Consider the following 15,255-nt stretch of genomic DNA (forward strand, 5'->3'; position numbering starts at 1 on the left):
GCTTTAGGCTTTTAAGCTGCTGTTTTCAGATCTAGTTCTGTTTTTCACTGCTTCCAGAATGGTATAATCTAGGGAAAGATGTGGTCACTACTCTCTTGGTTTGAGCTCTAGTCTTTTCTAGGAATGGCCCCTGCTCTCGTACATTCTCAAGCTCCAGCACTTCTCAGGGCCCTGAAATTGTGACCAGGGCCCTTGCTCCTTTGTGACTACAATTGCTTTTCATTTCCCTGTAACTGTGACAAAGAACTATATATATAGGCAATGAAGTTACCAAATAATGCCAGGTCCTGTGCCCAGTGCTGGCAAATGATCCCCTCTAATCTCTTTCTGACCCTATTTTTGTTTCTGGGCTGAGAGCTCCAGATGGTCCTGCGGTTGCAGCCTCTGAGGCACACAGCTAGTATTACTCTGGCCTGGCACCCATCCTAGTGTCACATATTTCTCCTCATTTTCTTGGGCTGAAAAATGTCTCTCCCCAATTTTTTGTTAACTATGCTGCTCCTTAATTAGATTTAACACTAAAGTTGTTGGGGGGGGGGGGTGCACATTGGCTTCTCAATGCCTTAACTCTACCATCTTGGCTCCTCCTCCTCTATTTCTTATTTTCAGTTTCTTACTGTCTACTGGGTTCTTCCCTTCTGTCTTCAAGTATAACTGTTTCCACAACCTTAAAAAAAGCCTCACTTAATCCTTCTATCTCACTAATGGTCACTAAGGAGCTATTCTGTTTATTGCTTCATGGTAGATATGGTCCTGGGCATTTCCGGGGACAGTGATGCAGGAAGGAGGAGAAACCAACAGGGAGGAGTTGGACAGATAGCTCAGCATGGCTCCTCTCCAGGGGGTACCCAGATTGGTGAAGTTTTACGAGACCATGGCTAGGCAGCTAGCAGTGCGTTTTATAGATGCCACTGCAGCTGATGTAGGTCACCCATCTGATGACAAATCAAATAGATATTCATATTAGTGCTTGATGGAGAACTCCAAACTTAATCCTGAGTATGAAACCTAAATATGAAAGGATTAAATTGTTTTACTAAAAGTAGAATAAAACCATGGATGAACAGCAGCATCAACAAAAATCCGCAAGAATTTCCTGCACACAAGAAACAGACACAGTGAAAGTCAAAGAGTAAAGAAGAAAACTGCAGTCTGCTGTGTTTTAGTCACCTAATCAAGAGTTTAATCAGTCTTAGATTATGCAACAATTAAAGCTGATGAATTCAAATAAATAACCAGGGAAACTAAATTATGTTTAAAGGCATCATCGATGGTGAATAATTAACTCAACTAAATATGTATGCACCACAAAATATAGTGACTTAAGTTCTTTTAAAAGAAAAACTTACATGAATTGCAAGGCAGACATTTTAATTTTTCTGTCTGAAAATTGGATAAATCCATCAGAAAGCTAAGCAAGGATGAAAATATAAAGTTTACTTTAGTGAAAGATAATCAAAGAGAAAAGTCCCTAGCAGGGAATTGCCTTAGAAAGGCTCCTAGAGAAGTGAGATTTGAGCTGAGTCTTGAAGGAAGCTGGGGAAACTAATAGATGGAAGTGAGAGGACAGCATTCCAGGAAGGGAGGACAATAAGTGCAAGTCATGGAGACAAGAAATGGAGTATCATGTAAAGAACTCAAGAGTAACTTCTTTGGAGTAGGATCTGAGAGTATGTGGAAGGGACCTGGTTGTAAAAGGTTTTAAATACCAAATAGAGAACATTATATTTGATCCTGGAGGTAATAGGGAACCACTTACTGAGAAGGCCCTGTGCAATATGAGAAAAACTCATACTTCTTGGATAAGCTAGAAGTCATTAACTACAATCTTTTCAGTTAGATGGAAGACCACAAGGCCTTACTGTATGCCCTTCTACTGCATCCTAGGTTCTGTATTGTTTGTGCCTGACACTAGACATAGACTTGTTTTTTGTGTGGATGGACAGGTCAGATACCTGTGAATGATTACAGACCTCTTCCAGGTAACTCAGTAATGCTTTAGTACTTGATGCGATCATCCCTTAACAGGAACATATTGGAAGATGACACCATCCACTGGGAATCTATCTTCAATCTTGGCTCTTTATTAGATGTCCCTTAATAGAGTAGTATGCAAGCATCTCTTTGTATGTCTGTTTTTGTCTTACCTAATATTTATTATCAAAGGGTTAATTATAATATATATCATAATATAATATATTATATTATAATAATATTTAAAATAAATGAATAAATATATGATATATAATATATATAATATAATAAACAGGATTAATTCTGTTTTATATCTTCCAAAGAATTAGTGAATCCTCTTTATAGATGAATGGGAGACACTTTATTGGAAAATAACCTGTAATGCTGTGTTCTACCTAATCAAATGCTTTTGTAATTAATAAAGTTAATCTTATACTATCAGTTAACTATGAAATGTAAATGTATTGTCCATTTTTAATGTCACTTGTGAAACCCTGCTTATTGCACTCCATACTATCATCAAGTATACTTTTGATTCTTGTATAGATATCTCATAAACCTTTGATTTAGCTGAGAGAATAGACATCTAGATGGGTTGATGTTTCCTGTCACCTTTTTTGATATTAATAAGGTCTTAAGTTTTTAATGGCTTTGGTATTTCTTCCTTCTTCACCTACCTTATACTTCAGTCCCTTAATACTTTCACAGTTACTTTGTCTCTAGCACAGATCTCTTCTCTATATATTTGGTTCAGTTCTACTGCTTTTCTATATTTGTTCTCCATAATTCCATTTTTACCTTATAAGCACATCTAGGACTATGTGTGGTGTATCTGTCATCTTTGATGGAGAAAACAGTTTATATAGATATTTTCCACTTTTCTTATGTTTGTAGTCCTTTGATTTTTGTCCTTTAATACCTTTTGGATAACTTTTTAGTTGGATATCTTGTTAATCCATCTTTAAAATGAGTTTTGTCTTCCACTCTTCAGGTTTGCTTGATTAGAAGATACTGATAACGCACATGCTTGTCTATCATCGTTTATCATATGTTCTATTTCATTATTACTTTTGGAAGCCATCTCTCTTTGTTTGGCAAGTGTGGCAGATGTTTCTTAAGATATTTTGTAGGCCCTCTGTTGCAGCAATTGTATGTTGCTTTAAAACTTCTTGATCAATTATTATATTATTACTATTTTTATTTTCACTTATTTTAACATTTAAATATTTTAAATAGGTCATCATTTCATTTATTCACCATATCCTTTTCATTATTATTCTTTTTAATTTTTTACTAATTCTGGTCTTACCTCATCAATTTTATGGCCCACCTATACATGGCTAACTTAGGAGGTATTTTCATGTCAATAATAAGTTTTTTCCTCTCTGTTATAATTTATTTCATTCTCTTTGGTGGTACCTAGTACTCTACATATTTAGCACCTGCTGATTCTTTTTTTTTTTTAAGAAAATGTTCAGGACCCAGAGGCATGAGACTTTTATATAATCTATAGGTCTTTGGCTTCTCTTATTTCTTTTTCCTGAATGAGACCATCCCATATTCACCTTTTTCTGGTTTCTTATTGAAGTGTTCAAACCCCTTCCCATCTCCACCAAAGTCAGCGTATGCTGACTACATCTGGAAGGCCTTATCAAATTCTTCATAGAATATTTCTACTCCTTCATCCTCAGCAATCAGTGTTGGTAAATAAACCATAATTATTTTCATGGTAGATGTTTTGCAGCTGATTATCATTAATATTGACAAATACATGACCAATATCCAATGAAATAATGTTACTTATTGCCTTTGGGCATATTATAAAATCCATTCAGCCAATTCCTTTGTTTACCTTTGCAAGAAGTAATTGTGAGCTATCCTTCCATCTAGATGCAATTTCCTTATTTCTTTTGATATCATATATAGCAACAGTATCCAAATTTATATGATTCAGCTCTTCCAGCAATATGTCCACTCAGTCATAGTCATTGGGCAAGAGTCTCACATTTAGAGCAGTATCAGTCAAACTGAAATGTACCAGTGGTTCAAAAACTATGAACCTCTGTTAGTCTGTAGTTTGGAAAACAACCAAACTATATGTAGCAAGTTTGCGCTTTTATTTGAAACCTTCTTTTTATTTCTTATGTGTGTGTTAGATTATATTTTTGAATGAATACTAAGTTCATAGTAAAAGGAAAATTAAAATTCAAAACAAAAAGAAAATTATTCAACATTTTTCATTCTTACTTTTGTTTGATTGTGCAGTGTCCCTTTCTCTGAATCTTTCAGGTTTCCCCTACTCTCATCTATTTGTTTGTAATAGAGCTTTGTTACTGACATAGCAGTTTGACATTGGCTAAACCAATTAACCACTGGGATCTTATTTGTAAAATGGGAGAGTTGGACTAATAAGCCTAAAGATTGCTTTTAATTCTACTATTCCTAAATGTTAAGAAATCAAAATCTCAGGTATCATTTTGTAATATTCAGTTCATTTTAACAACTGGTACTGGGGGATGCAAAGACCAAAATATGGCCACTTTTTTCCAGAAATCCACATTTTAGTCAGAAGAGGTGGGGGAGAACAATGTAAACAAAATACATACAAAATAAAGATGGGGAAGACTAACAATTGGGGGAATCAGGAAAAGCCTCACATAGAAAGCACTTGAGCTCAACGTAGAAAGGAGATAGGAGTTTCCAGAGGCAAACTTGAAAGCATGGGGAACAGCTTATGTGTGTCAAGATTTTGAGACAGGAGATGTAATATTGAATAAATTTAACAGAATAGAAAGTAGACTGCTTTGGTACATGAGGGAGTTATATAAAATTAGTCAGGAAAGATAGGTTGGAAAAAAAGTTGTGAAAAGCTTTAAATGTCACTTAGAGGTTCATATTTTATCCTAGAGCAGAGATTTTTAACTTTGTTTCATTGACCTCTTTGGCAGTCTGGTGAAGTCTATGAACTCTTTAGAATAATATTTTTAGCGTATAAAATAAAATGCATAGAATTACAAAGGGGATCAATTATATTGAAATAGAATTATTAAAATATTTAAAAGCTGAATTTACTAGAGCTCCTGTCCTAGAAGTCATAGGGAACAAGTGAAGCACCTTGAGCAGAAGAGTATTGTAGTAGGAACATTAAATTTTGTAGTTATATGGGGGATGATCGATAAGTAGAGAAGTTAGATGTGACAAAACCAGTTAGAAGGTTGTTGCATTAATGAAGAAAGTCTGGATTATTGTGTATTTGGTGTGAGTGAAGGGAATTGTTAAGGTAGAATATGCAAGACTTGGCACCTCATTGAATATGAGATTGAGGGACTGAAGAATTAAGGATGGCTCCTAGTTGTAAATCTGAGTGACTGAAAGAATGTTGGTACCATTGACAAAGGTTAGGAAGTTAGAAGGAAGGGTAGGTTTTAGGAAGAATGATAATGAGTTATGTTTTGGACATATTGGAGTTTCAGTGCCTATGGGATGTCTACATCTAGATAGGGATTAATAAAAGAAGTCATCAGAATATTAGCAGAGATGGTCAATAAGTGTGTCACAAGGTCATTTATAACTGGTTTAAGTATTGTATTGGTTTAACATTTCCTAAGCATTTTACATGTTACCTCATTTGATCTTCATAGCTACTCAGAGGAAGTAGCACGTTTTTAGCCCCATTTTACAGAAAAAAGGAATTGGAGGTACAGAGAGCTTAGGTGACTAACTCATGTCCGTACGACTATTAAGTTTCAAAAACAGGATTTGAACCCAGATATCTCTGTATTTCCATTGCTCTTCCTACTTATTATCCTGCCTCCCTAAAATATGACCAGTTTGGAGAGAAGCTACAATGTGGATAATTGTTTTTAACATATTTATATGTATTTTTCATGTCATAAAACTTAAATATTTCAAACTTTTTTCCAGGTTAACTGTGCTAAAGAAGAAGCATCAAAATACTGTGGAAAGGAAAATGATTTGACAAAAGCATATTTATTCCGGTAACTTGTTTTATATATGTAAAAAGTTTTATATATGTAAAAAATATGTAAAAAGTAGAAAAGTAGAAACTTGTTTTATATATGTCTCATAGTGAAAAGTAAGGGGTAAAAGTAGAAAAAAAAGTAGAAAAGTAGATAAAGGTAAATTTTAAGTTTTGAGATTAAAATACATAATTTCATTATGTATTGCAATTTTTTAGACAAAAAGAATAATACTCTCCATAAAGGTTAGACAGTCAGCCAATAAATATTTTTAAGTGCCTACTATGTTCTAAGTACTATGCTAAATTGTGAGGATACAAATATGAAAAAGAAAGACAGTTCCTGTCCTCAAGAAGCTTACAGTCTACTGAGGAAAGAGAACACATAGGAGGAAAATAAAAAGCAAGGCCAGATAGGAGGAGGAAGGGAAGGAACATAGTGTGGAACCATGATGAAGTCATGTGTAACAGAGGTTGAAAAGAGAATATGACATGACTTTTTAATATCTAAAGTATAGTATCTTTCCTTTTTAGGAACTAGTCTTCAAAGAACAGTAATTTTTGATCCATTTAATGGGTGTGCAATGTCTGACTTTTAAAAAAATTACCATGCATCATGTTTTATCAAGACATTATATATTCTTTAGCATATTGTTTTGTAGAGAGTACACATTTAATTTTTTAGTTGAACTTAACATTTCATTAATAATATATGTTGTTTCGTATTATATGTTGGTACAAGTTTTCTTCTGAACATAAGCATTCTGACATAATTTCTTACCTTAAGTCTCTTACTTGTTGTCCTCTAAGATCCCTTCTAGTTATAAATCTATGACTTTACTGAGTAGATTTATTTAAGTCTCTACTCTATAGTGATAAAACATTTGGAATCATTTTATTCATAAAAATTAAAAAAAGCAAGTGTGTTGCAAACCATTTTGGTGACTCCAAACATAACACCATATTCTTTAGGATACGATCTGTCATTTTCATAGAATAGAACATTTCATATTGCTAATAAAATATTCTTTCTAATCCAATGAATACTGTCTCCTATTATTTATAGAACATTGCAAGTAGTAGATAGAAAGTTTAGAGAAAACATGGCAAATGAAACTTGATTAATTTGAAATAGTATTATTACATATAGTTTTGGGATTGATGTAATAAATCCTTTATAAATGATTTTTAAATGATAATTTGTATGAAGTGTTCATTAATACTAAGTTTAGTCAAAAGTAATAAGTAATTTCAAATACTACATGAATTCTCATTTTTTTTTGACAGAGGGAACATATTACTCAGAGAATTCCCCACTGATACTTTGTTTGATGTGAATGCCATTATAGCTAATGTTCTCTTGTAAGTAGAAGTAAAAATGAATTCATTTGTTACTTTTTAAAAGTTGTCTTATATTGATTTAAACTTGATTTTGATAGTTGGGTTTTTTTTTTGAGATTTGTAAGTTATTAATGATAAAATGTACAGGGCCTGTATCTGTTTTGGTAAGTAGGTTCTAAACTAAAAATGTATTGAGGTATATCAAACAGGTATTTAGTATGTCTTATTTTTTAAATCATCATGGTTTTTCCTCTTATCTCTCTGCATTTCCTTCCCCCTCCCAGAGTTCTCCCATATAACAGATATATCACATAAAACAAATAGTATTTTTAAAAGGCAGGTAAAAAGAAAAAGAGGTGAAAAATGTCAGCACAGCTGATCAATACATTGAACAAGTCCAAAAGCATGTGCAGCGTCCAACATCTGTGGACTTCTCACCTCCAGGAAGGAGTGGGCTGGAGGTGTCCTCTCTTATCTCTTCATTTGAGTCATGTTTGACCTTTATAATTTTGCTACGTTCACTGGTATTTGTTTGTGTTTTTGTTTCCATTTGCATTTTTGTAGTAATTGTGCATAATTTTCTTGCTTCTGCTTACTTCTCTCTGCTTTAGTTCATGCAGTTCATTCTGTGCCTTTCTTTATTCATCACATTCATCTTTCCTTACAGCTCAGTAATATTCCAATACATTCATGTACCATATATTTTTTAGCCATTTTCCAATTGTTGGGCATTTACTTTGTTTCCATTTCTTTGCTAGTACAAAAACTGCTGTTATAAATATTTTGGTGTTCATGGGGGCTTTCCTTTTATCAATGACTTTCTTGGGGTATAAGCTCAGTAACAGAGTCTCTGGGTCAAAGGGTGGGGACATTTTAGACACTTTATTTGATTAATTCCAAATCATTTTCCAAAATGATTGTGCAAGTTCCAAAACAATTCTACAAACAATATATTAGTAGGTATTGTCACCCCACAACTTCCCCAAAGTTATTGTATTTTTGATCATTTTTGCCATTTTACACATTATAGGAAAAACTTCAGGATTGTTCTGTTTTTTATTTCTCTATAGGGATATGGAATATTCTTTCATGTGGTTTATAGTTTGCAAATTTTTTTTGAGAGCTGTTTATATCCTTTGACCTGTTATCAGTTAGGGAATGGCTGTTAGTCACATATTAGTTTATCTGTTATTTTTGAAAAGTTACTTCTTTTGTTTATTCTTTTTTTATTTTTGCTTTTATTTTCAGTTAATGTTCAGGATTTCTATTTTGATATGTAATTGGGAATTTTTAATTTGTTGGAGTTTTTTAGGTATTTTTAGTTGCATGCCTAGCTTGTTGATCTGCCCTGTCTGTTTTATTGGGAATGTGTTTATAGATAAAAAATTTCCCCTAAACTCTGTTTTGACAGTATTCCCAAAATTTTGCTTTGTTGTCTTATTTTTTGTCAGTCTTTAATAAAATAATTGATTTTATGATTTGTTCTTTTACTCATTTAAGATAGTTACTTAACTTCCAATTAAGTTTAATCTTTGCTTCAGATCCTCTTTATTAAATATAATTTTTATAGCATTATATGGCATTTTATAGCATTCCATTCATGGCTTATAAATAGACATGATCCTTTTTATTCTCATTCAGTATTCTCCAGAAATCTCAGGTTCTTTATTTCTCTTAAAAAAATTTTATATAGATTCATCAAAGTCTAAGACGGGTTAATTGATATTCCCCACGTTTATAGTTTTATTGTCTCCTTTAACTCATTTAACTTGTCCTCTGTGAATCCAGATACTGAGTCATTTGGTGCATATATGTGTGATACTTTGCTTTTTAATAAAATGTAGTTTCCATTTATTTTTTTAATGATTTTTGCTTTTGCTACCTCTGTCTTTTTTATTTCAGCTGAAGCACAATAGATTCTGTTTTAGCTCCTCTGTATTCAGTGTGTTTCTTGCAAATGATATATTGTTAGATTCTAGTTTCCAATCCATTTTTATATTCTCTTCCATTTTATGGATGACTGTTCTATATTTCCCTTCATCCTGTTTTCTTATATTTTCCTTTTCTTTTCTTTTTTCCTATTTAAGAATTTATTTTGCCTCTGACTAATCTTTACCTTAATGTACTCTCTCTTCTCTTTCTCCCCTCCCCTTCCCTTAACCTCTTTCCTTCCTTTTTCCCTTTTGAGTGAAATGTATTTCTGTACCCAGCTCTCTGTGTATGTGTATTCTTCCATTCTTTAACCTGCTCAGATGTGAGTCAAGTTCATGTATTGCCCACTACCCCTTCCTGTTCTTCCCTTCTATTTGTATAAACTTTTCCTTTCATGCTCCGTTTAAGTGAGATAATTTTCTCCTTTCTTCTTTCCCTTCCCCTCCACACCTCCCTGGCCTCCAGTTCCATATCCCCTCCCTTTCCATTCTTCTTTTACAATCAACAAGATGTAACAGAATAATTCCTAGGTTTATTAAATGAAGTCTTCTTTTTATGAACCCTAATGAAGAGAAAGTTCTAAAGGGATACATGTTATCATCTGTCCACATAAGATTATAAACAGTTTATCCTTTAGTTCCTTATGATTGCTTCCTCATCTTTACCTTTTTATGTTTCTCTTGACTCCTGTCATTTATATGCCAGATTTTTTACTAGCCTTTTGTCTTTTCAGGGATGCTTAGAACTCCTCTATTTTAGCAGAGGGCATTTTTTTCTTTTGTAGAATTATTCTTGCTTGTAAAACTAAATCTTAGGGGTTTTTTTGGAATATATATTCCAAACTTTCAACTTCTTTATGATATTAAATCTTGTGTGATTCTGACTGTGATACTTTGCTACTTTTAATTCTTTCCTTCTGGGTGTTAGTGGTGTTTTTTCCTTGACTGGGAGCTCTGAATTTTGACTCTTGCTGTCACCTACAAATTCAAGAGTTTCACATTCATGAACTCTGAAATTTCCTCATCTGATCACAGATCTATTGATATTCCACCTCTCCTTCTGTCTTCCAAAAAGTCTTATTCTTTGTCAGCAGTGTGACCCCCAATCTCTGACCCTTCATTTCTCTCGTAGGATATCACCCCAGGCCTAGTTATACTCTCTTCCTTTCTCCATCTTGACCCCTTGGTAAACCTCTACACTGTTCTCTTTTCTTGAGTTCTTTGTCCAGTTATCATATAGCCAGTCTTGCCCTGTCAGGTCACAGCTTGGATCACTTCCATCATATATTGTCTTCACTCCTATGCCTATGAAACCATTCTAACTAAAAAATTGTGATAAAAGGTAATCCTTATATGTCTTCCTAATTAACTCATTATTACACCTACCATTGCAGCTTTTCCAAACTTTTTCATCCTTTCTCAAACATCCCTTGGTTCCTCTTCCTCCCATCCTCTCAGTTGAGAATCTTGACTCATATTTTACTGAAAAAAATTGGGGCTATTCACAGAAAGCTCTCACTTTTTCTCTCTTCCTCGTCTTCACATTGCCTTCAATCACTATCTACTTCACCCTATCTTTCACAAGAAATGGCCCTTTTTCTTGCCAAGACCTCTCATTTTATCACATCTTCTCCAAAATATTGCCTTCTCTGTCATCCCCACTCTCTCACTTATCTTCAGTCTCTATCTGTCTACTGGCTGCTTCCTCATTGCCTACAAATATACCCCTGTCTCCCCCATTCTCAAAAAATCCACACATGATCAGTCCATCCCCACCATCAACCTATATGTCTCCTGCATTTTGTGGCTAAACTCATTGAAAGGCCATTTGTAATAATAATAATTTCCTCACTTTTCACTTTCTTGTTAACTTTTTTAGTCTCCCCAAGGTTACTAACAATTGCCAGATCTAATGGGATTTTACCAGTCCTCATTCTTCCTGACCTCTCTCTTTGATCCTATCATTTATCCTTTTTACCTTGATATTGTCTTTTCTGTAGGTTTTCAGAACACCATTCTGTCCTGATTCTCATACTGCCTATCTCCCCACTCCTTTTCTTTTTTAGATCTTCATCCAGGAAAAGGCCTACTAATCATGGATGCTCCGTAGGACCCTTTTGTCTTTTCCTACCGTACTATTTCCCTTTGTAATCTCATTAATTGTCATGGATTAAGTTATCATGGATTAAATCATCATGCTAATGATTCTCAGATTTGGTCATTTAATGCTAACATTTTTGCTGACTTCCAAGTTTCTCATCTCCAACTGGATATCCTGTAGACACTTTAAATTCAACATGTCTAAATCTGAACTCGTTATCTTTCCTCTCAAAACCTCTCCTCTTCCAAGCTTCCCTATTACTGTTGAGGGTACCACCATATTCCCAATCACCAAGGCTTGCAATTTAGGTGTCATTCTAGACTCCTCACTCTTTCACATATCCTTGCTCCCCCAAATCCAATCTATTGCCAAGGCCTACTTCTAAGTTTTTCTTAGTAACATCTTTTATGTATGTCTTTTCCTCTTATGTGACATTGCCATCAACCTGGCCTAGGCCCTGATCATCTCATACCATGATTACTGCAATAATAGTCTGCTTGTTGTTCCCCCTGCCACAAATACCTCCCCACTCCAATAACTTCAACCCAAATGCTGAAACCATCATCCTAAAGTGAAAATCTGATCATGCCACCCCCTTCTCACTACTCAGTATACTGCAGTGATTCCCTATCACCTCTTGGATGAAATAGAAAATGCACTTTTTTGACCTCAAAGCCCTTCATAACCTGTGTGATCATCTTATAACTTACATGCCCCTTGACCCTGAACTCTCCTTTCATATGGCCTTCCCCACATCCCCCTTCCTCCTATACACAGTGATTCAGTGGTGCTGGTGTCTTCACTCTGGGCATTTTTACTGGCTGTCCATTAGACCTCTGACTTCAAGTACTAACTAAAAATCCCGCCTGGGGTGTAGGGTGTGTTCATGTAGCATAGTGATATCACTATCACTAAGGACAACAACCAACCAACCAAAGAACCAAAATCCCACCTCCTTCCTGATCCCTTTAATTTTAGTGCCTCTTTCTATCCTTCATCTCTAGTTTATCCTATAAATAATTTGTTTGTTCAGTTATTTGTACAATGTCTTCCCCATTAGGTTGTGAACTCCTTGCAGCCTTTTGCCTTTTTTTGTACTGTAATATAATAGCACTTAGCACACCACCTGGCACATAGAAGGTGCTAAATAAATATCTATTGACCATTAAAATATAATTAGAAAAAGTAGTAGAAACAAAAAAAAAATGTGATTCCATCCTTACACAAAGTAGTATTTTAATTTTTGAGTTAATTTTTGTATTTTGGTACCCAAGTGCTTATTGAGTGTCATTATGATTAATGTGTCTTGGAAAACTGAGACTGCAAGAAAGAGGTGGGCAGGGGAATAAGTATTTATTGAATGCCTATTATTATATTTGAGGTACTATGATAAGAATTTTACAAATATTATTTTATTTGATCTTCATCTGGGAGGTTGATAATGATTATTATCCCCATTTTACAGTTGAGGAAATTGAATCAGATGGAATTTTACATCATTTGACTAAGGTCACGTAGCTAGTAAGTGTCTGAAGCCAGATTGGAATTCATGTCTTCTTGACTCCAGGACAAACATTTTATCCATCATATGACCAAGCTGTTTCTAAAGGGTTCAAAAGATAACTTAAATAATGTTTTTAGTACTACTTTATACAACAGGTAGTAAATTTAAGGAACTTACAAGGGTAGTATATATACAAGGTAGTATAATCTGAAAATAAAAATATATTAAAGATTTTACATGTTAATGGACGATAATTTTCCAAGGGGTTATTTGAGAATATTAGGATAATGTGCTTTAGTACATATTTTAACTAGAATATTGGCAAATTATCCTTTATGTAGAGTGCATTTCTTTCTCACTTCCTTGGTCTATCGAATTGAAAGTGATTTTTTTTCTCATCAAATTTGGTAGAAGACTTTTGATTTTTTCCTTGGCCTCTATTATATCTTACTTTATATTAGAATTTATTTGTATACATGTTACATCTCCACAAAATTAAAAAATACCTACAGGGCAGGAGATTATAATTTTTATCTTTTTATCGCTAGTACCTACTAGTGCCTTACTTTAGTTATAAAATTTAAAGAATATTGAGTTGAATTGAATAATATCATGGAAGACAATCTTGCTGTCCTATGAGCTGTACCTTGTTGTCACTGTAAGAACTAGACTACTGATTAGGATTATGGATCTTACCAGTTAGAGTAATTCTGATTTTATTGTTATTGATTAGTGTTAAAACTAAATAGGAGGTGGTACAATTGTTTTGTAATTTTTAAATTGGTTCTCTTTGCCACTCTTATGGAATCAGAAGTTTGAGATAAATTGACTTAATTGTTTTATCTTACTCTTTTTTGGAAGTAATGCATATAAACTAAATTTTTTTTTCTTTCACAGTGCACTTCTATTTAATGAAATAAAATACGTTACTTCACTAGAGGACTTTGAAAATATAGAAAATGCTATGAAGGGAAAAACTAATATTGCCCTCATATATGTAAGAGCAATTGGAACACCAGGTACTAAGTAAAAACTTTTAATTTTGTTGTGTTACTATATTTGTGTAACTGTACAGAAGGTAAGTAAAATAGATTATGATCATAGTGTCAAACTTGAAAATATATTTTGTAGATCTTGTCTACTTTCTTTGTTATTCTGTGGCATTTAATTAATATTGACTAATTACAGTAGAGTTGCATCTTTTTTCCTTTTGTTTATTAAATTATTTTTTTCAGTATTCTACAATCACTTTCATATGTCTTAGATCTTTTTTCTCATCCCTCCCCACTTCCTCTCTGAGATGGTGTACAATCTTATGTAGGTTCTACACATCATTCCTATTAAATACATTTTCACCTTGGTCGTGTTGCAAAGAAGAATTAAAATGAATGGGAGAAGTCATTAAACAAAATAAACAATACATAATACAAAACAAAATGGTCTGCTTCATTCTACAATCCAATTCTGTAGTTCTTTCTCTGGATGTGGAAGGCATTTTGCCTGAAGAGTCCATTGGGAATTTTTTAAGTCCTTGAATTGCAATGAAGTACAAAGTCTACTAGAAAAATTCCTCACACACTGTGGTTGTTGCTGTGTACAAAGTTCTCCTGGTTCTGCTTCTTTCACTCAGCATCAGTTCAGAAAAATTTTTTCAGGCTTCTCTGAAGTCTTCCTGTTCATCATTTCTTATAGCACAATAATATTCCATTACATCCATATACCACAGTTGCTCTCCAGAATAATTGGATCAGCTCACAGCTCCACCAAAAATGAATTAGTGTTCCAACTCTCCCACATCTTCTCCAACATTTATCATCTCCCTGTTTTGCCATGTTAGCCAATCGAATAGGTGGGTTGTGGTACCTCCGAGTAGTTTTGATTTGCATCTCTCTAATCAATAGTGATTTAGAGCATTTTTTCATATTACTGTAGATAGCTTTAATGTCTTCTAAAAAGTGATAAAGCTAACATTTCTGGTACCATATTGAATAATAGTGATGATAATGGACATACTTGTTTAACCCCTGATGTAATTAGAAATGCATCTAGCTTATCCCCATTGCATATAATGCTTGCTAATGGTTTTAGGTAGATATTGCATATTATTTTATGGAAAGTTCCATTTATTTCTATGCTCTCCAGTGTTTTCAATAGGAATGGGTGTTGTATTTTGTCAAAAGCTTTTTCTGCATCTATTGAGGTAATCATGTGGTTTCTGTTAGTTTTGTTGTTGACATGACCGATAATACTAATAGTTTTCCTAATATTGAACCAGCCTTACATTCCTGGTATAAATCCTACCTGATCATAATGTATCATTCTCGTGATAAGTTTCTGTATTCTTTTTGTTAATATCTTATTTAAAATTTTTGCATCTATATTCATTAGAGAAATTGGTCTATAGTTTTCTTTCTCTCTTTTGGCT

The 15,255-nt window shown here is 33.7% G+C and overlaps 1 protein-coding gene across 3 annotated transcripts in view; it reads left to right on the forward strand.

The window, feature by feature from the left end:
• TXNDC16 (thioredoxin domain containing 16) overlaps positions 1 to 15,255 on the forward strand; it is a 141,076-nt gene that overhangs the window by 41,022 nt on the left and 84,799 nt on the right. For all 3 annotated transcript variants that reach the window (XM_072629704.1, XM_072629706.1, XM_072629705.1), the window contains exons 4-6: positions 5,899 to 5,972; positions 7,241 to 7,315; positions 13,728 to 13,849. In XM_072629704.1, the coding sequence (XP_072485805.1) occupies positions 5,899 to 5,972; positions 7,241 to 7,315; positions 13,728 to 13,849 (271 nt within the window). The remainder of the gene's footprint in view (positions 1 to 5,898; positions 5,973 to 7,240; positions 7,316 to 13,727; positions 13,850 to 15,255) is intronic.

The sequence above is a fragment of the Notamacropus eugenii genome, chromosome 1 (assembly GCF_028372415.1).
Source record: "Notamacropus eugenii isolate mMacEug1 chromosome 1, mMacEug1.pri_v2, whole genome shotgun sequence".
NCBI lineage: Eukaryota > Metazoa > Chordata > Mammalia > Diprotodontia > Macropodidae > Notamacropus > Notamacropus eugenii.